The sequence below is a fragment of the Corapipo altera genome, unplaced genomic scaffold, assembly GCF_003945725.1.
Source record: "Corapipo altera isolate COAL_440 unplaced genomic scaffold, ASM394572v1 22b, whole genome shotgun sequence".
In the NCBI taxonomy this organism is placed as follows: domain Eukaryota; kingdom Metazoa; phylum Chordata; class Aves; order Passeriformes; family Pipridae; genus Corapipo; species Corapipo altera.
Window position 1 is genome coordinate 14,377,062 of NW_020884876.1, and position 26,430 is coordinate 14,403,491.

The 26,430-nt window shown below is 35.3% G+C and overlaps 1 protein-coding gene across 2 annotated transcripts in view; it reads left to right on the plus strand.

The window, feature by feature from the left end:
* SPOCK3 (SPARC (osteonectin), cwcv and kazal like domains proteoglycan 3) overlaps positions 1 to 26,430 on the plus strand; it is a 167,022-nt gene that overhangs the window by 132,225 nt on the left and 8,367 nt on the right. For both annotated transcript variants that reach the window (XM_027636047.1, XM_027636048.1), the window contains 2 exons: positions 14,706 to 14,825; positions 24,045 to 24,266. In XM_027636047.1, coding sequence (XP_027491848.1) covers positions 14,706 to 14,825; positions 24,045 to 24,266 — 342 coding nt within the window. The remainder of the gene's footprint in view (positions 1 to 14,705; positions 14,826 to 24,044; positions 24,267 to 26,430) is intronic.

A 26,430-nucleotide genomic window follows, 5' to 3' on the forward strand; every position in this document is an offset into this window, starting at 1 on the left:
AGACTGCATTATTTAATTTTTTTAAAATTTTGAATTTCTTAACCTGTGACATATCAAGCCATACAAAAAAGGGATATTTTCCTGAAGACTATTTCCTTTCTTCTTTCAATACTGTAAGAGAAAAAGTTTATATGCGGACTCAGAAATTACACATAACAGTATTCATTTTCTTTGTAGTGATTGCATAAATGTCATTCAATTAATTTAGATTAAAATGTTCAGCATCTTACCTTTCTGTAAAAATGTTTTACATTTTAGTATTTTCAAAAAAAGAATAAATACTGTTTTGGTCCAGAAAAAAAAAAAAATCAGTTAAACAGTATGAAAGATATGAAATGATGAAAGGTGTTCTGTTACGGAAACATGTGCTGACTGACAAATAACTTCTTTTCACAGAAAAATTTTCAAGACCAAAGTGATTAAATGGGACACCTGGATTATGTGCTGTACAAGTAAATATAAATAAGGTGTGGCTCATTAGCTCTTGACACTTCAAAATGTGAGGAAGTAAGGAAAGAAGCGACCTAGAAAGGGAAAAGGGTAAAAAAAGAAAATGTGAATAGCAAGGAGATGATGATTCTATATTATGCCTTAAGCTTGGGAGTTTTGTGCAGAGTTTTGTGCCCACCAGGGCACAAAAGGCTATATAAGGCTTGGCTGCCTTATAGGTAGAAGAGAGGAGAAGACCTCATTATTTTTTTATGTTTACATTGAACTATATGTTTCTGTCTTCTGCTGAATAGGTGACCTGGTTTTTGTTTTGTTTTGGAGAGTTTCTCTGTGTGTGTAGAAAATGAGAAACAAATCAAATCTAGATACCTTATGTACCTAGTTGACTACCTTTCAGAAAGATTTTGGAGAGTTTGTGTAAATTGCTCCCCTGTGAGACATTATCACTGCCTGTATCCTCAGGAAGTTTCTTGTAATTATCATCACTGCTGAGTGACTGAGTAATCAGAGGAGCTGTTGCCTACATCTTCTTCACAGGTGATTGATGTCAGTGTCTTTTGAAAATGTCAGGGTTTCTGTTTCCTTGTTTATTAATTCCTTCTAAGATGCTTACCTAACTCTCAGGCATTTTTGGACTTAAAGAAGTGGCTAGACGTTCAGTACTCATTTATTTTGTTTTGGTAAGCTGTTTGTTTACATCGGATATTTTACACAGCAGTTTCATGGTGGTAGCAGGTGTGGTTTTGACTTCTATGGACCAGGTGCTGTACATTGGTATTATTTGGACGCAGCTCCCTCATGCTGACTAATACTGAAAGAAACAGTATTGCTAAGTAACACTGGACACAAGTTTAAATTGGGAGAGGGACTGGCTGGAGAGCTGCCCTGCAAGAGAGGCATCTGAGGGTGCTGGTGGGCAGCAGCTCAGTGTGAGTCAGCAGCGTGTCGAGGCAGCCCAGGAGGCAAACCCCATCCTGGGGAGCATCAAGAATGGCACAACCAGCCAGTCAGCAGAGGTGACTGTGCCACTACATTCAGCCTTGGGGTGGCCTCTCCTGGAGTGTTGCGTGTGGGTCTGGGCCCCACAGTTCAAGAGGGATGTGAAGGTCCTTGGCTGCATCCAGAGGAAGAAAACAAACCTAGTGACAGGATGGAAGGAATTTGTGTAAAAAATAGACATAATTTCACATTATAAATATTTCTTACTGCTCTTACTAGGATGTCTTCAAAACCATTATCAGCAGACATTTGGTTATTTTTTAAAATAATTAAAATATTGGTTTTGTTTTGAAGTCTCAGCTACTGATGCATTATTTTCAGATTCTTGCTCATGTCACAGTCACTGTTCCGGACTGCTTGCAAAATCTGTGGAAGTGTAAACACAGTGATGCCATTATTATGGCCAATAGTTTTGAAGTCTCAGATGCGGTAGTGAAGAGGTTCACAGTTGATGACATTTGGCAGTTCTTTTCAGCTGTAGGCAGTGGTGCTGATAATCAGCACATCCAGTTAGTTCAAATACCTTTCATGGCTTATGATTAACAAGTAAAACTATAACTGAATAGATTACTGCCTGGCATCTCTAATTGCCCATACTCTTTTTGTCTTGACAGGTTCTTAATCACCATATGGAGAAACAATATACATTCTAATTATATCAATTTTGTCTAAAATAGAATACATTGTCTTGAATAGATTTTTTTTCAAAAAATGTCATCTTTTTTTAAACAAAAAGGTTATATATTTTCTTTTCTTTTACATGTTGTAAAACTTACAATATGTAATTTTTCGTTGTGAAAAATGTCAACAGAATTGTTTAAAAAACCATCACTGTGTTGATCAGTGTGAGAATTCCCTTCCTCTTCGAAAAACCAAGTAGCTGGTCTGGACAGCACCAAAGGGGGCTGTCTAGTGACAGCACCAAAGTACTGGCTGTACTGAAATCAGCAAGATGACTACTGATTTCAATATGATAAGTATTTTAGGATAGCTTTTTTTGTTTTGCATACGTATGGTGCTGATTTGTGCCTACTGTAAGCAGTTCCTTTCAAAAACTTCTGTGCTTGCAAAGTAGCCATGCAGATAGACTGCATGCAGGGAGACAGCAGTCTCATGCAAAAAAACTGCAGCTGGAAAAGAAGCATTTCCTGAAACCTGTCATGACTAGTATATTTCTTCTTATACTAAACATGACATGATCTCTATATCTGGGCCACAAATTTGGGGGTGAAGGAATACAGTAGAGCACATAAGGGTATATTCCCACTTAAAATAATGTATCTCATTGCTTTGCTCCTTGACTTTGTCCTTCGTTATCCACACTGTTAGTTCAGTGGCAGATTCTCTGCTGAGGTAAAGTAGCTGTTCCCTTTTCAGACGTACTTCTGGGAATAGTTTTCTCCATGGAATTCTTCCTGCAGAGTGTATGAATAAAAAAACAACAGATTTATAGTCCTTTAACTTGCAAATAAATGGTATTCTATCAGACATTGTACCCTCCAATATTTTCACACATTCACATACCTCACCAGTGCATACTTCTTATATCCTTATTACTTATTTATAAAACAGCACTGAACAAGTTTCCTCTTCCTCTCCAGAAATAGTAATTTTAAAGTAGGATCACTGTTGGTAATACAGGATTTTTGGATTTAAAAGATGTATAAGGAATAACCACATTAAAAATTACCAAGGCTAAATAAATTTATATTGCCATGAATATTCATATACATCTCATAAAAATTCCCTGATCTGCATAAGACATTAATGAACAATCCATTTGGTGTTCAGTGCAGAGACTAGCTAATCATAATTGCACTTTGCTAACATATTTCATAAATGCATTTGTAAACATTTTGGATGTTGGTACCCTAATCATATCTTTTTTAACTCATTACTTTCTGCATTTCTCCTTCAACTTTTGATTAGTGAATTTGTGTGGAGACACAGCTGCAGATCTGCAGATTACGTTTACTTAAGTAGTGTTCTCATTTCATTGAGGTGGTGATACAGTGTAGTAGAGTTTGCATCCCACTGCATATGGTTCAGGTGCCAGGGAAATTAGGTCCTACTGTTAAATTGCTGTATAATGGATTAACTGTCATAGGTTTCTTCAGTAGTAGAGAAAGAGCTTGTCTACCTCTGTTGGCCTCATTTTAGGGAAGACACAAATAGGTAGTTAGATTGAAGTGATTCTACCCTCTCAGTCCTCACTGAAAGGTCTAAAGGCAACTGTGCTCTTCAGTGAACAATTTAAGGTGATTAAGAGCGATTTTAGTGATTAAACATTCAAGAAGAAAACACAGGCAAATGGTTAGGGTAAGTACAAAGTGGTTTAAAGCATCAAATCACAATCTAAATACAAAAAGAAGAAAATTACTGCAATGCAACCTTGGATCTGTTAGACTTAATTGGGATCCGATAGGATGTACAATTCCTTTATGCAGAACAGAGTGTAGTTAATTTCTACAATCTAATGGTAAAATTGATGGGGAGATAGACAACAGGTTATCAAAGGCATGCAGTGCCTTCGGAAAGCTTCATAAAAGAGTTTGGCGAAATAAACACTTGAAGAAAAGTACAAAGATCAGTGTTTACAGAGCCGTAGTGCTGTCTACTCTCTTATACAGATCTGAATCATGGGTCGTCTACCACCACCACCTGCTTCCATCAACGCTGTCTCCATACAATCCTAAACATGCACTGGTCAGATTATGTGACTAATACATTTGTTCTAGAACAAGCAGCAGTCACAAGTACTGAGGCCATGTTGCTGAGAACACAGCTGCGCTGGGCAGGGCACATCTCAAGGATGAAAGACCACCGCCTCCCTAAGATCTTGCTTTATGGTGAACTTGCCACCTGCTGCCGCATGAGAGGAGCCCCAAAGAGAAGATACAAGGACTCCCTGAAACAACATCTCAGCCTTGGCCATATTGATCACCATAACTGGTCTACTCCGACCTCCAATCAGGAGATCTGGAGACACACCATCTATAACGCTGCTGATGCCTTTGAGAACACAAGCAGGATCACTCTTGAGGAGAAGAGACAGCGCAGAAAGATTCGTGCCTTGCAGAATATACCACCTAAGGAGTCTTTCTGTTGTGCCTTTTGCAACCGGACGTGCCGATCTTGTATTGGCCTTTTTAGCCACCAACGTGCTTGCAACAAACGTGGGTAGAGCCCTTCTCAAATCTTCGTTCAGGAAGCCCGGCCATGATGATGATCATTTCTACTAATTGGTAATTCTTGAGCACAGTGTTCAATTCTACTGTCCTTCCCTGCCAGAGAAAAAGTGCAAACCAGTAGACAGTCATAGTGAGGCACAATGATAATTTTCTCTCACAATAGAAAGAAGGGTCTATCAGTCCCTTCCAGGTTCTGTGTGCATAGTTGCCTGATATGGTAGACTTTCAAAGTCTCTTATCAGTACTGAACATTTCTGATTTCAGAAATATCTATTTTAAAAGACTGAAATAATATATACATATTTTTAAGTTTTCTTTGTAAAGAGCGTTGTCCAGGAATCCTTTATCTTTGTCTTCTGTGATTCGAAGGTTTGTATGTCAAATGCAGTAAGTCTTTGCAGGACTCTGTCAGTCATGACCTTGAAGGAAAGAATGTCCAGACTTTGTATCAGAGCCATGTAGTGCTTTCAGGAATCCTTAAAACTGAGTTCAGAAAATGACAGCACTTTTGAGATATGGCTATCTGGAAAGCTTTCACTGCTAAGAGTGGAGTATCTCTTTGCTATCTTTTTTTTCCCTATCTTCATTACTATGCAATGTACAGATTAATAACATAATTTTCATCCTCAGAAATTAATAGTTCGGAGCATGATGAGAAATAACCAACACTAAAGTTAGCAGCACTTAGCAAAGGAAGACATATATGTATATTGACTATCCTCCAGAAAATAAATTACCAAATTCCACAACAGGTCTGTGGTACTTCTGGCAGACTAAAGAATTAGTATTGTCTTACTTATTTGCAATGCTTTTGTAATTTCATATATTTTAAGTTGAAGATAGAGTATCTTGACGCATAATTCTGTATGTTGTAGTTACTACTATTTTTCCTGCACTCAGAGATCATTGTTATATTTAAATGTGAAGTCTTAAAAACTGTTAGGACACAAAAAGATGAGATTTATTTTATGAAAATGTAATTTAATTGAAATAGTTTTGAATTTTATGAAACATTAATCATGAGTGGAATGTGAGTATGGAACATTAATTTGAAGCAGTAAGAATAAGCAGCTGCAGTTCGCTGATACGGTATCTGCAGCATTTGTATTAATTATCTCATAACATCGACTAAGTGAAGTAGAAAATTCATTATGTTTAGTTAAATAGTAAGGAAATCAGAATGCTTTTATTTGTTAATTTCAAGGTATCTTCCAAAAATCACTGACCCTAGAGGTAACAGATGGCTAATAAACATCAGCTTATAAAAATAGAAATATACATATGAAAATTTTCAGTTTACAGCCTTTCAAAAAAAGAAAAAAAAAAAAAACAACGAAAAAACCCAAACCAAACTCTTCTAACTGTACATATGGGACTGTAAAAAGATGACTGAAATGACTGTCTCATCCTTTAGCTACAAGTTTGAAGGGATTTTTGTCCTTTTGTCAAGTGTATTGGGTTTTGCTACTACATTTCATTTTGCTATATGTTACTCGTCCCATTTGTATCAGATGATGCAGAGCTAGAAATGCTGTCCTATATTGCAGGAACTGTAAGGTCACTTGCATACAATTCTGAGACATTTAGAGTTAGCCAAATGGGTACTAGCCCTTATTCTGCAGCCATTAATTTTCAGTTCAAGCAATATGAATTCCTCAGGGCTAAATTCATAAACCTAGGCAGACTGGCAACCTTCCAGGGTACTGATGCTGAGTAGGTATGCTTGTCATAATGTTCCAGTTTACTATAGTAGATACTGTCTTTAAAGGCAGCACTGAATTCTAATGGTAGTATTAGGGTTACTGTACTTTGAGAAGTACTTTCAAATGCAGATGCTGGAATTGTAGTTAATCAGTGTATCTCAGGTGTTTAACATTTACTGTGCAGCCATACGGTAGTGCATGAATGGTAGGTAACACACTGAAAGGTATTGGACTGCATAAGCATCAGCTGTGCACTGCTCTAAATAATCCTGCTCACAGCTCATTCAGAATTGCTGCTATAACCAGGTTTCTGGATGTCTAGCAATCCTGTACAGATGGGTGCAATCTTCAAGTTACAGCATGAGGAAATGCTCTTGTACTTTTTGGGGAGAACAGTATAGAGTTACAACATAGGTGATAGTAGTATATTGTTCCTTTCTAAACTGGGTAGTCTTTAATACAGTGAGGAACCTTAATGTGAATTGCATGATGGTCACAAGGCATGAATGACTGGACACTGTCCTGAACAACCTGATGTAATTAGACCTACTTTTAGCAGAGAGTAAGACTGAACAACTTCTGGAGTTCCCTTTCAGCATAAATTCTTCTGTGATTCTGTGGTCATATGCAGTGATTCCAATATGTAGAAAGTTTGAAGGGTAAGAAGTCTTGCTTTAGCACACGCTGATTGCTGAGTTACCCATCTCACATAATGCTAGTCCTGAAATATGTTCTGCATGTCTTTACAGCTTTCAGTAATGCTATTTTTACGTCATTAATTAGCTTGAGTTGAAAGGCACTGAAATAACACAGACTGATACAGAATTTTCAAATGTTTTACTTTCAATCAGTAAATTATATTCAAATGCCAACACAAATCATAACATTCACTGTATGTGAAAACAGATTGAACAGTTGGTTCCATCTAACATTTAAATAATATTTATCATAAAGATATTTCTCGATTAAGTACCTATAAGTTTTCAGATGCCTTCATTTTTTTCATAGTCATAGATGTTGGTTTTAGAAGACAGTCTCATTGTTCGAAATGACAGGAGACCCCAGTAACCTTTGAGCTACTGACTTCATACTACCTTGTACTAATTCTTTTAGTGGCTACTAGAATTGATTGTAATAGGAGGATTGCCTTGCATTGTCATTATACAAAAACAGAAGTGCTTCTAGGCAGATTCCTGACTGGATTCATGTGATTTAATATGCATTTTTTGATTACTGTCTAACCTTCTACAACCTTTACTGTCTGTCTTTCGCCATTAAAAATTCATCTCCCAGTCTATCAGGTGAAATCATAGTCTGAATAGATCTGTATTATCTCATCTTGACCTATTTTAAATCAGTACAGACCAATTTGTGCAATAATTTCAGTACCATGTACCTTCACTGGGATGAAAAGTCCCTAAACATATTCTAGAATTTATCAACCCATTCATTAATATAATTTTTCCTCATATAACATAACCCTGAGCAAGCATGTTTCAATGGCAAATAGCATCCTAGTGAACGGATTGGTAGGTTGATCATCTCTGCTACGGAATATGAAGTTTATTCACATAAATCCACACAAGTTAAAGTGGAGTGCTGAGGCAGGTACTGTACTGAGGTGTGATACAGATTTAGAAACAAAGCCAAATGTATGCATTGTCAGTAAATATACCTGACAATTTTTGTGTCTTAAAGACTTTACTTAAGCGTAACTTAACATTCTGCAGCCCAGCTTCTCTGAAAAACAGTTGTGTTTGTGATAATGTGTGGATACTTTTCTCTGCTTCTTACGACTTCTGACGACTTTCTACTTTATATCCATTACAAAATGTTCTGAATGTTCTTGGAAAGTCATACAGAACTTATTGGTAAGTTTCTGTGCGAGAGGAAATTAAATTGTTTATTTCACTATTTTATAGGCTATTTTGCTGCTTTCCTTTTTACATGTCAAAACGGGAACAAAAATCTGAAGTGTAATAAGTGCTTTTAGAAGAAAAAAATTTATATATTTGAAGTTATTCAACATTCAGAGTCCTATCTTTTGCATGTGGAAGTTGTTAAAAAGGATTTTTTAACTTTTTAATAACTCACATTGTAAGACTTCAGTTTTTCTGTGTATATATGGCTGACTTGATACATGGAACTTTAAGTGGGATTCTTTCTCTACTCTTAGGCCCTCAGTTTATGCAGAATGTACAGATATTACCTTAGAAGTTTTGGCCACAGTATGGAAATATGACTTTATTCTGAAACAAAAAAGAAGAGAAAATTCCATAGTAACATCATTATTATCATCATTATTATTATTATGTTAAGAAGTAATATGGAATCTGTATACTATTTGCTATAGAAGTACTCAAATAGCTGATAGTAAATAAAGTTCATATTTAAGCATCACCATTTTTTGTTCTTTGAATTACCAAAAAAAATCTGTTATTTTCCAGAAATTATGGTCATATATGTTCATGGGCAGTGATATATGTGGCAAAAACCAATGCACTTTTTAGCATTACTTCTGTATATGTGGCATTCTTTTTTTTGCTGGACTGAATGTGTGAGCATTTAGTGTATACTCACATTTTGTGTGGGCGGAAGTATCTTTTGTTAGCAAAAAATTGTCTGTCCGTAGTGACTTGGGTACAATGAAGTCATTGCTGACTATCCACTAACTGTTTAGTTTTTTCATAAATTAATTTACTAACTAAAAACCTATGAACAGAAAGGAGTAGATTTCTTATGGTCAGTGCTGCTTCTTAAATAAGACAGTAACATTTATCACATCTATTCTTTTGATAACTATTAAATGATCTGAACTTTTTATATTTTGATTTATTGTCTATTCTTTCTTTTCTGATATTAAATTTAGATGCTTCCTACCTTTTAAAGTTTGAGCAGAGAATACTTCAATTTCCAAATAATTTTCAAATCATTTCAGACATGAATTTTATTACCTGCTATATAGTTCACAGAAACTGTAAGATGTTTTATAAAATAAATAACCTTATGCTAGGCTGATGCACAGTGTCACACCATTGTGCTCTGATCAATCGACTGCTGTACAAGCTCAGTTCAAGGTATGGGTGAGAGAAGGAAGAGGTGGGGGCAGCAGGCTGCAGTGGGAGCAGGATCTTAGCCCACATAGCTCATCTCACAGTTTCTGTGGAGAAGTCTCTGCTACTCCCTTGCAAGAGATAAGGTAGGGAACCAGAAGTAGTGCCAGTGACAACCACTCTCATGAAACAGTAATTTATGTGTAGCTGAGACAGGGCTAGGAATGAGAAAAGAAAGCTGCTACGTCCTATCTCACACCTACTTCTTCCAGTGGCTGCGTATTATCCAGCCACTGTGTTAGCCCCTTCCTTTTCCAGGGCAAGAAGCACAGGAATTTAAGAGAACAAGCAAAAAGCACAGGATTTTGTTAGGAAGGGAAAGTAAGAAAAGAAGAGTTTATTCAAATAAAGTCTCAAAGAAGTGAATCCTCACAATGTCTCATCTAACCTTGCTTAACATTAAAACTGACAGGCCAGTCACCACCTCCCCGAAGTTCTTGTTCTACTTCCCAGACTTACTTTCCACCAATTTTTTTCATTCATCACTGTAAATATTTTCTTCCTGGAAATAGATTTTTTTTTTTAAATTGGACTTTTTGCAAGATAGTCAGGCAAGAAAACTCTGTAGCCGATTGGTAGAGAAATATAAATATGTTAGACCATATTTATTATTCAGTGTCTATTTGAAGTTTACACTATGTATATAAGCTCTTAAAGCAAAATTTCCCCCTGGACTATACCTGAGTATGGTACTTGCCCTGTAAACTAGAAATTTTTCTGTTTTCATTGAGAATGACTGCTTGATGTGCCTCTTACCCTTGTGGGATGGTGAGTAGCCTGATCAGATTGATCCAGATAAAAAAACATTGAAGATCGAATCCGGGTTAAAACAAGCAATATTCATAATGTATTAAGTTATGGTAGCACCTATCCTTATGAATAAATTTGAACCATACCTATAAAGCACAATTGTACAAAAAGCTCTTAAAAATAACATTGATCTTGCGTTGTTCTAGAATTTGCTTTTATATATTCATGCAAATCATACAAAAACACTTTAATGGAAATTTGTAAAATATGCCTTCTAGCATATAATAATAGAGTTATATGCAGTTTTGCAATTTGCTGTTCATGCTTATGACAGCTATAGATCTGCTTCCAGATTATTTTCCTAATGTAATAACATGCAAAAAAAGTTAATAGAAAATTTCTTAACATGGAAACAGGTTCATACAAGTTGAGCTGTTCTATGTACTGTGTTAATACTAGTTAAATTTATTTGGAATATCCTTGAAATACTAATCATAGTATATTTAGGAATACAGTATTTGAAGCAGTAAATATATTAAATGTTTGCCCTGACCTGAAAAAATATGTAATTTTAGAGCTTTTAAAATTCATTTGAATATATACTTTTAATAAAGAAAATGTTATGCAAACTTAAAGTTGAGAAGTTGACTTTCAAGATGCCACATGAATTGCTGCTTATATAAAATACATTGTAAGCAACACTGCATGTAAAGAAGTAGTTTATGTGATGGTTCATTTCTGTCAAGCTTTTACATACATGTCTGTGTTGTGATAGGTTCTACTACGTGATGTAGCTTTAGGAACCCTCAAAAGAATTCGGTCTTTTCCTTTGAGAAAATTTCTCTGTCAAGTCATTAGTCTTCTGCTTCTCGGTATTACCAGATGAGACAAGTGGTGCAGCTTTCCTGCCACTGTCATGGCTTAAACAGTCCAGGCACCTTTTACCTAATAGCTGAGGAAACGGGAGCTTTTGACCCAGAGCTGCTCAAATGCTCTTCTCAAACTATTGAAAAAGCTGTGCTACTTTGAGGATCTATTTACCGCTTCTAATATGTTCTTGTATGCTTGTATGTTTCCTGCTTTGTCATTTTCCAGTATAAAATGTCATGTTCTAATTAGGTCTGATGTTATTTGATACATTCTGATTTACTTGTCAGAATAATACTGGCTTTTTGTTGCAGTAATCAGAATATAAAAACTGAGTTATCTTCATCTGATAGTTTTATGTTTCAAACAATATAATGTAACAGAATATTTAGAGAGGACCATGTGTAAGTGTATCTGTGTTCTGTGTCATACTGTACATGACAGTGGCTAGTACTATATGCCGAAACAGCAAACTCTAGTTTATTCTTATACCAAATAGCCAAAGAATGTACTGTCTCCTCTTCTTAGTACTTTATTTTTATACCTTCATGAGTTTAGAAGATTATTAGCTTTGGTGTGTCTATTTCACTGCTTCTCCAGAAAGGAGGAATTCATACATTCCCTCCATTTTGCAGCTACCATATGCATCTTTCTGTTAATGTTATTCAGAAGTTTTTAATTGTAGCTGACACTTTCTCATGCTCTCCCTTATATTATATGTATACACACACACACATTTCTGAATATGTATGTATGTGTGTCTGTAAACAATGAGTTTATACGCTGGCATCAGAGGTTAATCAGATTAGCACTGCGTATAGAGAGTTTAGAAGTAGATGGAGATAGTCAGGTCAGTCCACCACATTAATGTAGCTGTGTTATTTCTGGGACCTGTGGTGATATTAAACAGTATTGTACAGGGTAGATAAATCAAAGTGGTTAGATGGCAGGTCAGGTACCCCTAATGATTGTGCTGTGCTCCATATCCTTGGATTCAATTCTAAAAGTCTTTCTCTTAAACTAAAGAAGGGTAATTAAAAAAGGGAACAGTATTATTCTATTTCACCTTGTAGTGGGTTGACCCTGGCTGGATGCCAGGCACCCACCAAAGCCACTTCATCACTGCCCTATACAAGTGGATGGGGGAGAGAAAATGCAATGAAAAGTTCATGGGTTGAGATAAGGACCGGGAGAGATCACTCATCAAATAACATCACAGGGAAAACAAAATCAGTTTAGGGACATTATTGAATTTATTAGTAACAAAATCAGAGCAGGATAATGAGAATAAAAATAAATCTTAAAAACACCTTACCCTACCCTCTCTCCTTCTCGACCTCTGCCTCCTCCCCTGCAGTGGTGCAGGGAGATGGGGAATGGGGGTTGTGGACAGTTCATCACAGGTTGTTTCTGCCTCTTTCCCCTGCTCGGCTGTGGGGTCCCTCCCATAGGATTGAGTCCTCCCCAACATGATTCCATCCCACAGGCAACAGTTCTCCACAAACTGCTGCAATGTGGATCACTTTTTCACAGGGTACAGTCCTTCAGGCACAGCCTGCTCCAGTGTGAGTCCCCCTCAGGATCACAAGTTCTACCAGGAAAACTGCTCCAGCCTGGGCTCCTCTCTCCATGGGTCTGCAGGTCCCTGCCAGGAACCTGGGCCAGCACAGGTTTCCTATGGGTTCACAGCCTACTTTCAGGCATCCACCTGCTCCGGCGTGGGGCTCCTCCATGGGCTGCAGGTGGATCTCTGCTCCTCCATGGTTCTTCATGGGCTGCAGGGGACAGCCTGCTTCACCATGGTCTGCACCATCTCTGTAACCTGGAGCATCTCCTCCCCCTCCTTCACTACTGACCTTGGTGTCTGCAGAGCTGTTCCTTTCACATGTTCCTTTCGCTCCACTCTTCTCTGTCCGCAATTACATCTGCATAGTAACTTTTTTTTAACTTCTTAAATACATTATCATTCCTGATGGGCTCAGCCTTCGCCAGTGGCAGGTCCATTCTGGACCTGGCTTGCAGGGGGTCTGTCAGACATGGGGGAAGCCTGGAGCCCCCTGCTACCAAAACCTGACCACACAAACCCTGTAATTACACACCTGTAATGGGAGGGGAAATTAAAGAGGAGTAAGATGACACAAGTTATAGCTGATTCTGATTCTTTGTGCTGACCTGTCAACTGATTGCAAGGGTTGGTAAAGGAGGGTGTCTTTGTGGCAACATAGAAATCCCACAAGTTTGAATTCCAAGATGTAGTCTTGGTTCAGGAGACCATTTTTATCTGATTCTTGTCATACAACATTTTTTTGAGTACACATGCCTCTTTATCGTACATTTTTCTCAGTTCCCTATCAAATTATCAGAAAAAAATTGTTCCATTACACAAGAGAAAAGCACAAATACAAGTTTTATAAAAATATCAGTTCACAGTATATGCAAATATATGTATAAATTGTGCCTAAGTCTTTCATGGATAGAATCAAAGTATCAAGAGAGACTTCAGCAACGACTAAATAATCAAATGCTTATGTGCTTGCAGTTGTACAGACATTGATAGTTGTTGGCATAATGACATTTCAATCTTACTCTAAAATACAAATAGGTGTTTCACAGTGTTGTTCAATTTAATGAAGTGCTGAAGGCTGTGTCAACAAATATATTGGATTGCTATATAATAAAGGAAAAGTAAGCTGAACTGGAGATCTATTTTCAAGAGTGTCACTGTGAATCTCTGCATACTTAGGTATGAACTCTGTTCAGACTGTACCTTAGTCAGTTACTGATAGACCTGTAGAGTGATCCCGATTTGGAAGTGATAACTGCTGACAGTGACCGTGGAAGGTATTTTGTTACCTTGGGATGGAGATATCTAGTACTCTTTCCATTCTTTTCATCCATTCTGCTCTTGTCATCTTCCAGATACTGTTACTTCTCTTGTCTTCTAGCTTTTCTCAAGCACATGACAAAATGGAATTCTGGGAGGGGTATCTTCTATTAGCAAGCAGCTGTACAGTTGCCAGTTTGCAGTTAGGTGCTCACGAATTTGGCTTGTGAAACTTCATTCAATCAACTAATATTCCAGCACACTCTTTAAGCACTTTTGCTGTCAACCCTATTTCCCCTTTTTATGCTTCAACATAGGGGGAAGCAAGTTGGGTGTTCCTGCGTTATATGCCTAAATTACATCTCTGACCTGTGTTGGTAGGAGTTTCATTAGTATTGCCTTAATGAACATGGAAATTAAATGCCAAAAGACTGTCATAGGTGTCCCTGACATACAGCCTCATCTACAGTAAGATGTGAAAATATCTGTGCTAGAACTGTTTATAGAAGTTTGCAGTAGTTTGCAAAGGAAGTTTTTAATTTCTAGGTGTATGTAGTTTCATAATTCCTTTATACATCAGGCATTTATTTCTGAGGATCTTAGTTGGGTTTTGAAGGCATACCTCAGTAATGCAAATGAATTTTATTAATTAAGAAATCTGTGGAACATATATGTTTGGATTATTTTGTGTTCTTTGGTTTTCGTGGAGGTTTTTTTCCCTTTTTTTTTTTATTTTTAGCATACTTTGAAAAGTTCTATTTAGCACCTTAGAGAAAAATATTAAACAGCTCTGTGTTTTGTTTTTCAGTGTGCAGTGACCTGGAATTCAGGGAAGTAGCAAACAGATTGAGAGACTGGTTTAAGGCACTTCATGAAAGTGGAATTCAGAATAAGAAGACTAGGATTGTTCAAAGGCCTGAAAGAACCAGTAAGAGATTTTTACTTGTCTTATTTAATGTTTTCTTTGATTCTTTTCTACTTTGATATTTCTGTTGCTAAGACTTGCCTTATTCTCACATGGTTTAAATAGGCATGTGTACCAAATCATAACTTCGGGCTTTTCTAAAGTTAATTTCTTACTTATGGCTTAGTACTAACAGATAATGTTCACTTTAAACTTCCAACATTATTTGGCAGGACAGCTGCCATTCAGAATGCTTTTATTTGTGAATGCTGTCATATTGAAAGAAAAAATACAAAGGAGCTGTAATACATTGTTGCTATGTGATGCCACTGTAGGTACTGGTAAAGAAAAACACACAGAAAAGGAGCTTGTAAATCAAAAGGAATTTTCAAGGATAAACTTGAAACTGGGAAAGACTCAGGAGTACTAATGAAATGGAAACAGTAAGGGTCATAATTTGTTTTTAACCCTCTCAAATACATAAATAGTTTCTTCTGTTGTGGAAAGCAGTAAAATTTTAAGATATAATTATCAAAGAACTTATTTAAAATAGCAGTTGAAGTGTGCATTAATAGTTTCAAGAGTGATGTTCTACTGTGAAGCAGAGTCAAATTAGATTTGTTAAACCATAAAACTGTACCTTTGGTTAATATGAAGAGCAAACTATGAATTCTTCCAGTGTATGTTTCACGGAACTTGACGACCACCAGCTTCTTACTTTACTTATTTTATTATTAGCTCTTTTGAGTATTTGAAATCTTTATTTTTTATTATTTTTCTTTGCTTTTGTTTGATTGCAATTTGTGGCATTACTTTTTCTTTTTTCAAGAAATCCATTAATTTAATTTAACAGGAAATATCATTTTATTGTGTGATTTGTTCATCTAAGTATGATGTAGTGCAAGCACAAAGTTCTTAAGCACAAAGTTCTTAGGCATCTTTTTTGACCTTTTTCCTTAAGCACACAGATGGTATTAATAAGACCTTCAATCTATACTTGAGACAGTCGACTGTATTATGATGTGTATGTGGATATAATATACTAATTTATTTTACCACTGGTTTGTTTGCAAATTTTTACTTTATAATAGCAATCAAGGACTGTATTTGGACTTAAGATCTAAGATTTTAATATGTGTGACTAATAGTGCAGGAGTCTCGTGAATTTTTGGATCTTGTCAATTTTGGAAACCTTAAGGGGGGTATCTGAAATTTAAGGCACAAGTTAGATTGGTTCCTATTCTATCATTTTTTTGAGAGATAGAATCTAGAGTTGATTTGGATGGCTAAGAATAATCTTTACAGGACTCTTTTTCATCAGCAGGTAAGAAGGTGCAATCTATGTGGAAAAATCTGTTTCCTGTGCGCTGCTGACTTTAAATTCCCTGTCAATATCATGATGTCAGAAATGTTCGACTTATGTTTGTATCATGGTACTAGAAATTGGAATGTTGTATGAAATATTAATTTATTGCTATCCTGATTCTAAATTAGATGGAAGTGTGATGATAGGGTTTGGCATGTTTATTTTATTTTTACTAAAACAAAGTAAATCAAATTCTCGAAAATGGTTACATATGAGACATTTGGTTTGTCCTATATTTTCTTCTTTTCTTTTTCTTTGCAAAATTAAAAACCCACAGTGCTTCACAAAAATATTTGAACTATATAGTAACTGTTTAGAGATCAGTGTTTTAGCACTGTGGGCAGTTACTCAAACTGCATATAGCTAATTGGGAAAAAATATTGCTTTCAGATATGAAAGATTCCATTTGTGCAATACTTACTTGATTTTATAGATAGCCAATATTTCCATGATTGTATTAATTTGAGGGGCTACTGCAGAAAGGCAGTCCATCTATAGACAGAAAGCAATGGAATTAATAGATGTTCAGTAATAGTTTTTTTCCTTTGCAGATTTTGGGATGCACAAATTATCTTAAAACTGGTTTCTTTAGTGCAACTATCTATTTTTTCTAGTATGTACATATCTGTACTTCAAAATTTCTAATTTGAGGCAGCACATCTTATGAGGAATTAATATCTCTGTGGTTTAGAGGGAAATGCTGTGTCACTATGTCCCTGTAAACGCATAAAGAAACAAGAAATAATGATAACCATTCAACACAGTAATGTCCTTTCTAATAATATGAGGCAGTTCTTAAAATTGTTCTTGAAGACTTAAGTTCTCAAGTAGTATCCCTCTAAGTCTCTCTCCAAAGTAATAGGAGATCAGAGACATTAGGCATATTGAAACACAAATATACCAGAGCTGTCCAGCCCCTGTTTTGAGGATATCAGAAAGCTACACCAACAAATAAATCTTGCAAAGAACTTACCATGTATAATGAATTTGTACTTAGCACATGAGGCTTAGTGGTCTGTACAGAACAGTAGCTATGACGAAAAAACCACCTGAACGCATCTTCCTCTTTCAGCGTCCTAATTATTCTAGCAAATCCCTGGAGTTGTTCGTTACCCTTGCGGAGTTAAATATCTGTTTTGGCATCTTTTTCCCCAGGCTATCCTTTATTCTTGTCATAAAGTTCCTTCCTCACTGAAAAACTACACTTAAACAAGCAATTTGTGACATCCTTTCTGCTTGTCTGTTTGTGTTTAGGATTTCTCGTATTTCAGTCTGGTGGCACTTGGAACAGGATTTATTAAAAGACTTGGGCACAGTCCTTCTGACGAAGGCAGATGTGGTGCAAGTGTGTAGTGCCTTGCTGGTGTTTTTCAGAGTTGTTTCAGCTATTAAATAGTCCACATTGATATATAAAATCATTCATATTACTTCTAAGCAAACCAAACGACAGTGTTGTTCTGCTGGAGCCATCAATATTTTGATAACAAGTTAAAAATGTAAGGTGCCTACATTGTTGTGTTTTTGAAAGAATAAGGTCATTTGGTTTTACTGACACTTTTTTTTCCCATAGCTGAATCTTATTAGTAATTCAGACTAGAATATTTAAAAAAAAAAAAAGGGTTTTGTTTCCAAAATCCCTTTTGTGTCTATTTGTGGTCAAATGGAATATATCTAGAAGTATCATTAACATAAATGCTATATAAAAGCTTAAATCTTTTTCTCACACCATTTGAGGTCTAAATAGATGACACAAAGGGGAAAGAGATACTTTACCCTCATACTGCAATAATAACCCCATTATTTTTCCCATATGGGTAGGAAAATATGGAGTTTAAAAATAAGTGACATTTTATATACCTATTTAAAGTCTATTAAAATACTGTTCTATTTCTATATTAATTTTGTGTGATAAAACATAAAATTAATGTATCATATGCAAAGCACAAAAATTACCATAGTCCTAAAAATATTTCTGCTAACAGACAGTCTATTTCTGAAGAATACTTGTGCACCTTGTCATGTTAGAAGATGAAAGACCAGAAGCCAAAGGTGAAAGAGAATCTTATGCCTTGGAAATAATATGATTATTTGGAGTCTAATACACTAATAATTTTGAAAATAACATAAAAATACAAGTAGTCTGAAAATAAAGTTACTTATAATTGGCTTGTCTAGAACTTGAATAGTGAGATATTATTACACTAAAATTGACAAATCTCCATACAAACTTGCAGAAGGAAAAGTCCAATTTTGTAAAGAAAGGTAAATAAAATAAACAACTTCAGATTTTTGCTTGGAGGTTTTTATTTCCTTCTGACTATCCTAAATTCTTTATCAATGAAGAGACAAACTGACATTATGCAGTGATAAATTACAATTCGCTGATCTTTGTTGCTGAAGCATATTCAGAAATTCTGAGGTACAGACAGAACTTCTAAGCAGATCAATAAAGTTTTTCTTACTCTTGTCAGTACTATTCCATATAGTCACTGTATATAAGAGCTAGAAAGAATTGTGTTTTTAAAGAGTGTTTTTGATATCTTCAAGATGCTGACTGCCTGGGAATTTGTCTAATTTCTGAGATTATCTCAGAAAATTTCACATAAGCTGTACTGCAAAGTTGTACAGGCTGGCAACCTGAACTATAATTCTAGTTTACTAGAAAGAAAAGGTTCTTCTAATGAATTTCTGCATGTATCAGGTTAGCTTATGCAAAGACATGCTTAATGCAAGAGTCTGGAAGAAGAAATCCAGCATAGAAGTAGTTCTGATCAAGGATTTTAATTAATTCGTCTCTACTTAAAATTCAGACTCTGAATGAACTAAATCAGTATTGTTGACTGAAGTTGGTTTTGACTCTTTGTTTTTTACAGAATTATTCTTATACACAATGAAGTATATGTAGATGTTTATTATAACATTTTATTTATTCCTCCTCAGATATCGTCTACTTTTCTTTAACAATCACAACTATTAATAAAATGATCAATTGGCTGTCCCAAATAATACATTTCATCTTAACTCTCAAGATATTAGGAAACTGATAGCCTCCAGCAATAGGATTCATCTTACTTCCCCTTCCCTCTCCCCCTCCATAAAATTCTTTAAAACACTTTCTCGAAAAGGAGAGACTTCAGGATGCAAACTGTTACAGGTGTTTAAAGAACATTCCAGCTGTGCTTTATTTCTTCCTCTTGTACATTTTGTTGTGAAATGAGGGTTGGTTTTCCTAGGTTTATCATAATACCTTTGGTACCTTCCCCTTATACCATGTTCCCCAGGGCCAGGAGCTGGTCTTCGATGATCCCTGTGGTCCCTTCCAGCTCAGGGGTGGATGATTTTGTGTCTTACCCTAACCCAGCTTTAGGCAGGTGACAGAAAGTGTTAAAGCTGTCTCCTTCTTGGGCTAGTGTGGAGCCAGATGAGACTCACCTGGATCAGTACTTTTGTAGTCAAGTATGACAGAAGGCATTCACATCTACTTAGTCTTCTTTATTTTAGTCTGTCCTGCTCGAGTCCGTCTTGATTACATTAGGAAGGAAGCTTGTAGTCGACCTGAACTGTGTAATGCTGTTAACTGAAGATTTTCTGCAAGCCCAAATATTACAAAAATCCATTACAATTGAAAACCTTCTTGCTGTTCAGCTTGCACACTGAACAGATAAAATCCATGGTCTAGATGGCAGTCAGGACTCTGGCAGAGTGCACATGTGTTTATTCACGTGTGATTTGTCAGTGTTTTTTATTGTTTCAGAGAGTGTACTGGTATTGGAAAGAATCAGACACTTTTAGGTGTATTGGATAAACAATTTCTACATAATGCAATGTGTGAGCCCTATGTATGTAAGTATACTGTTCTGGTTTCCACATGATGTCAAAATCTGTCTTCCTCAATGTACACAAGTATTTATTGCTTATAGCCTTAATAAGCAGGCAAACAATAGTTTTACCTTGGAAAGCATATTATATTTACTGAGAGTTGAAATTCTCCCCTAAGAAATAACCAGAAACAGGAGTGCTTCTGTTGGTACCTTTTGAACAAATGTTTTGAATGCCTAGTGTGTAAACCATGGAGGAGGGCTATATTTCTTAATAATTTTTCCCTTGGGATTGTTTTGGCCGAGGAAAAGAGCTTAAGCTGGTACTTCACATTTTTCTAGACAATGTTCAGAAATAGCTTCATAAAAGCTCATTTTATTATGGTATATGGAAATAGATTTTAAATAAGTAGTTAAAATTAGAGGAAGAGAAAATCTTCTTTCGTAATTTAGTCACCTGAGCAGCAGTTTTTGCTCTCCTCAGTATAATGTTCTGGTACTTCATCATCAAGAATAAATTGCTATCATTCAACATACTAATTCATACCACTTAGTTTCTGTTTAGTGTTTACTGTCACAACTGTGAAAAATGTCTAAAAACCAGCATTCTAGTTGGTGCTCAAAGTGATAATATACGTAATGTGTAATTTGGGCAACTAACTTGCTAGTACTAGGCCACGTGGTGATTTTTTGATTCTTAGTTCTGTATCACCTGACCCCTTCATGTGCCAAATCATGTTAGCAGATGTTAAACTCTAGGTATGTACCTGAGTGCTTTTCTGTCTCTTTTTCACAAGTATAACATTTTCCAGAGTGACAGATGTATTATTTTATCAATATTGTAAAAATGGAAGAAAGTCATTGCCAAGAGAAAATACTTCTGATAATCTTAATTTTGGACAGTTCCTTAAAGATTTATTTAAAATGAACCAAGAATTTTACTTTACCACAGTAATCTCTAAAAGACTTGATAATGTGCACACGGAACTGAGGGTGATAATCTTTTTGTGGTGTAGAAGTTCTGGAAGAGGTGGACTACTCAATTTTATTTCGAACAAAGCTTCTATCTCTGTCAACACCTGCCTGGCTTACCTCTGAAATACTTGAGACATTTTTATTTATTTCACCAAAACTAGTGTTTGACCTAGATTTCAGACATTTCTATACTGCAGTGACTGATGGTTGTGAAATAGTTTGGCTTGATAAAACAAGACAAATGAAAACTAAAAAGATATGTGATTTTTCACTATTTAAAACACTAAAATTGTGTATACCAGAGTATACATGAAAAAAAATAGTAAAACCTTTATGCCTGGGCTATAAAGGAAAATACAAACTACTTCAGAATTAAGCTCTGAAAAAAGAAACAAACTACTTTCAAGGTGAAGCATGATCAGTTTTAGAAATTATTATATCAAACAGTTATTTAGTAGAAAGCTAGACCCCATGACCCACAGTGCTTTTTCTCCAGCATGTGATGCTATTTAATAGGTAGGTTATGACAGCTTTAATAAATGTAAACTTTATTTTCCAGGCTTGGAAATAGCATAAAAAATTTCTTATATGAAATGTTATTGTTTAAACCAGGTTTATTAGTTCTGATGTACCAGTTATAATATATTCCTGTTTCTGGGAAGAGTATGTCGTGCATATCAGACTTCAGACTCTATATTTAAATATTTAACTATAGTTATGTTGAACCTTAAGTGGATATATTGAAAATATTACAACATAGTGACATTTTTCTGGTGCTATCCTGTTGATATCAGAGATCTGTAATAAAATCATCTATCTTTTAGTGATATTGCTGATTCCAATACACATTTTTTAATTTCAAGCTCTGTCTTTAACTATGACAAATGTAATAGAGAAAAGGCTACTGGGACATTACTATTAGGCACACTTTTTAAAAAATCTAAAAGCTCTATAGAAAGAAGTGAGAAAAAAAAATGAGGAATAGGAACAGAGAATGAACTCAAGTCACAGGCTAATGCTAATTAAGGGAATCAAGAAAAAAATAGGGATAAAGTCTTATGCAGTTGTATAATATTGTTCCAACCTTAATTTAGTGATGCATACAACCTTTGAAATCTTCAGCGTTCTTTCACTAGTCGTCAGATTAATTTATTTCTTTTTAGAGTATGATTTGAAACTGACTGAGAAGTAAAATAAGCAGTTGTTTGGGTTTTTTCTGCTTTTCCTTAGTTTAATTTATTAAATACATAAAGCTGTCTTCTAGTGTCCTAAAACACAAAGTACTATATGATGTGAGCTTTGCCAGCTTGGACCACAAACACTAAAAACACTTTGTCCGAAACTTGAAAGTGATGCTTCTTTCAGTACATTTATACTCAAAATTCCAGGTGCAGACGTATTATCTACAATTACTTACTTTGGCCCACAAAATACACCTGAATACACCCTTAAAGTGGCTTTTATATATTCCCTTCCAGCTGGCATCTTGTTAATTAAAATCTGTCTCCTCATGGTTGCTCTTTTTCTGCCCCTTCTCTTACAGTTTGGTGAGCTGACCAGAGTGCTAAATTCAGAAAATTTTGTGAGCACCAGAATAATTTCTCCCGTCATGCAGGTACACAAAAGGCAGGATAGGTGACAGTGCATTTCATGTCAACCTCTTTCTGAATCCAAGGTCGTGAGGAGGATCTCTAGCTAAAAGCAGGACTAGGAGAGAAAGTGTTAAGAGGCCTTCAGGAACAGAACCTTATAGGTAAATAATGTTATACTGAATATTTAACCTTAAATAAAATGTTTTAAGATGGAGGAACCTTACAGAATTTTTTAGTCAGAAGCACCTGTTGAATAATTTTGATATAATTTACAGATAAAGTTGAATAACACATCTGGTATAATATCCTTATTCATTCTGTTGGGTGCTGTATCTTGTTGCTTTTCATAATCCACAGAAGTTTTGTCTTTACGTGTTAACAGGGGCTGGAGAGGAAGGAAGAGAGAGAGGTCATTGGTTGAACGCTTGGCTATGTTTTTAAATTGTGTTAAACTCATGAAAAATATTAAAAATATCAAATGACTGGCTTTTTTTTTGCTTTTTTTCTCTTCTTTCTCTCAAACAAAATTAATAATTAATGCAACAGGTCATAAGGGAACAAGGAAAAGTGAGATCACCCTGATGAAAAGTCATAGTTAGTTCAGGATTTCTGGGGAAGGGGGGTTTATGTGGTGATCCAACTTTAACAAGGAATTTTTGATGCTATCAGCTTTCTTCTTTTACTTTCTGGAATGATTGTTCTGACATAGTGTGGACATGTACATATGCAGATATATATGTAAAAGAAAATTTACTGATTTCTAAATACAATTCCTGGGTTATCCAAGTTGACCTGTTTTAGCAGTATAGAAGTGCTTTACAGATTTCTCTAATGTTGTCAAAACAACAGCAAAGGTAGACAGGCTTGATTTTTAACAGCAGTAGAAATTGGGAATTCCTGTGTCCAATTATCTTTTCCGTGGTCTCCTCAGAGATAGAAAGTACTCCAGGTAAACATAAAATACAACTTTCAAAGCATTGCTGAGGCTGACTATCATGTTACTTTTTCACAGATTTAAATGTATATTAATGGAACAAAAAAAACCCCCCATGAACTCCAACAAGTTTTCTGGAATTTATTCTCTTCTTAGTTCTATAAACTTTGCAAACCATTTAAGTTTCAGTCTTCTGGTTTATAATATCACCTAAATTCTTTAACAGAATTGTTTTCCAGGAAATCACTGTATATCATTTATTAGCGTACATAGTGTATATGCTATAGTTATGACATTTGACAAGAAAACTTGTATTTCTAAATGCTTTGAGACCAATGATGGGATTAATTTTTTTAGCAGGTTAATTTAATGACTTTTAAATTAAATCTGACATATAATTTATATATAGTATTTCAATAGCCTGCACTGTGTATGTACTGTATCTGTGTACCACCAGAGCTGTTCCCGTGATGCAGCATTCTTTTGGGATGGCTAAACTCGACAGCTACTCTATCTTTCTTAGTATATAATTTTTATTATTTTTGTTTTACCTCTTAGGGTTTGATACCAGCATTTTGCCAATTTGCAAAGACTCCCTTGGCTGGATGTTTAATAGGCTTGATACGAACTATGACCTGTTGTTGGACCAGTCGGAACTTGGAAGCATTTACCTTGACAAGAATGAGCCATGCACCAGGGCGTTCTTCAATTCTTGTGACACATACAAAGACAGTTTGATATCTAACAATGAGTGGTGCTACTGCTTCCAAAGACAGCAAGGTAAAAGATGAGAACAAGCTGCATATGCATATGACTGACCTTTTTGTTGGGCTTCATCTTTTTTTTAATGTATTAAGAAGATTACAGTAAACTACAAACTCTTAAATGCTGTACAATGAATTTGTGTTAAGGTTCTTGACCTATGGTGAATACCTAAAATGAAATTAAAAAATCACAAACAAACAAACAAAAAACCCCAACCCAAGCTAAATGGAAACGCTTGCTAAAAATTCAGGTATTCTAAATAATGTGCAACACAGCAGCACATGCTTCTACAACTATATTGTTCCTTGTCCCAACATCCAGTACATATGTAGAGGAGAGAGATCAAAATAAAGAACAAAATTACTTAAATTATTTCTTTCACAGTCTACTTTGCCTACATTATAAAATAAACTTTTTTTTATTGCTAATGTAGAGTATCTTAATGTTCTGTGGGCCTAATAAAATAGCTGAATGAACGTTATGGATAAAGTTATTTCCAGTCATTTGGACCTAAAAACAGTAGATTTTTATTACCTAGTTAAATATCTTGTTAATGTTCTGATGTGATTTGGTTATACAAATAAACATGACCTATAAGCGTTATTTCCTGAAGAGTATAAAAAATTTTAGACATAGGTGAGGCATCACATAAATTATGTGGTCAAACTAGTTATAATGTATCAAGGAATTTACTCATTAGATATTGTCTGAAATTGGTCAGAATTGCCCCTTCATTTTTCTTACTAACATGAGGGAGTTTTTTTTAAAGGATAAATAGCAACCAAGGTTTAAATTTCTTCTACCACTAGAGGAGATAAAACTGATTTGGTGGAAAGTTTGCAAAGGCAATTCAAACTTTTTGAAAATTTTAGTATCAGTTTTTAAATCTCACTTATGCCCTTAAAACTCTCATGATAAATTCCCATTAGCAATCAACATGATTCTAATTTCTGCGGAAATAAAGGTTTTTATCATGCCACATCTACCAGTTGTAAATCTATATAAAAATAAAACTGTACTTCTATAGATAAATACTGAATAGCAGATTTCTTTTTCTTGGTAAATTTCTAGTTATAAAGTTAACATTTAAATTTTCAAAACGCCTTGTTTGTTTCGTAGTAGAACAATAATTTTGGCTTTTATCTTATAAGCATGTATGTACTGCTAACAAAATTAGCAAATTAAAAATAACCTATCCCAGAAGTAAGGTAGTTCTTAAAGAACATAACATGGTTTGTTCAGTTGTCTTTAAAATAAAAAAAACTACCACCACAATAATTTCAGCTTAATATATAAACAACCTTACACTTTGGAGAGCAGCATAATTCTTTTCAGTTGCCAGAGGAAGTGCAGCACATAATATGTGGCCTAGTATGGTCCAAGGTTTTTCTGCCAATTTTGTATCATCTATGTACTACATAACCAGGGCATTAAGAAAACCCTTCCATAGATTAGTTTCAGGTAGTTTTGCATTCTATAGCCTATAAACTCATCTTGTCTAAAATATTTGCTCAGCATACAGCTAGAACCTGAGGATGGTATTGTAAAGACTGCTCTATATGCTACAGAATGTTATTAATGGTATGCCAGCTGAGCCGGCTTTCAGTGACACTGATTCTCCACATTGCAGAATCCAACATTATCAAGCTTTCCTTCCCTTTTTTACCAATTTCCTTGCTGTCTTGATAATGGTGTTGAGATAAGGCACTGATTTTAAACAGATTAGATAGCCTTTGATACTACAGTGTACGAACATATAGTAAAAAAGATGTGTCCTCAACATTGTAAATGTCGTGAAATGTCAATTTCAGCAATCCTTGCAGATTAGACATGCCCTTCATCCTTCCAAATTAGCACTGTCATCAAAATCTGTATTCTCCTTTTTAGGTGTAAGGAGAAAAAAAGAAGCTTATAATCTTATTTTTCATGTCTTATTATTAGCTCTCGCACAATGGTCTGAGTCCTAACTCCTGGTATTAGTAACCCACTGAATTCTTTATTCGTAGTTTGCAGTGTTGTGCTAAAACCTTGGAATATGTTCATGTTTGGTTATGTTTTACTTGATTGAACAATCTAAATAAGGCCTTTAACTAAGCCTTTGCTATTAATAGCAAAGTGATGGCAAAGTAGAGAAATTCAGTGGCTTCTTTCTGATGTTTATTAAAAGAAGTTGATATTA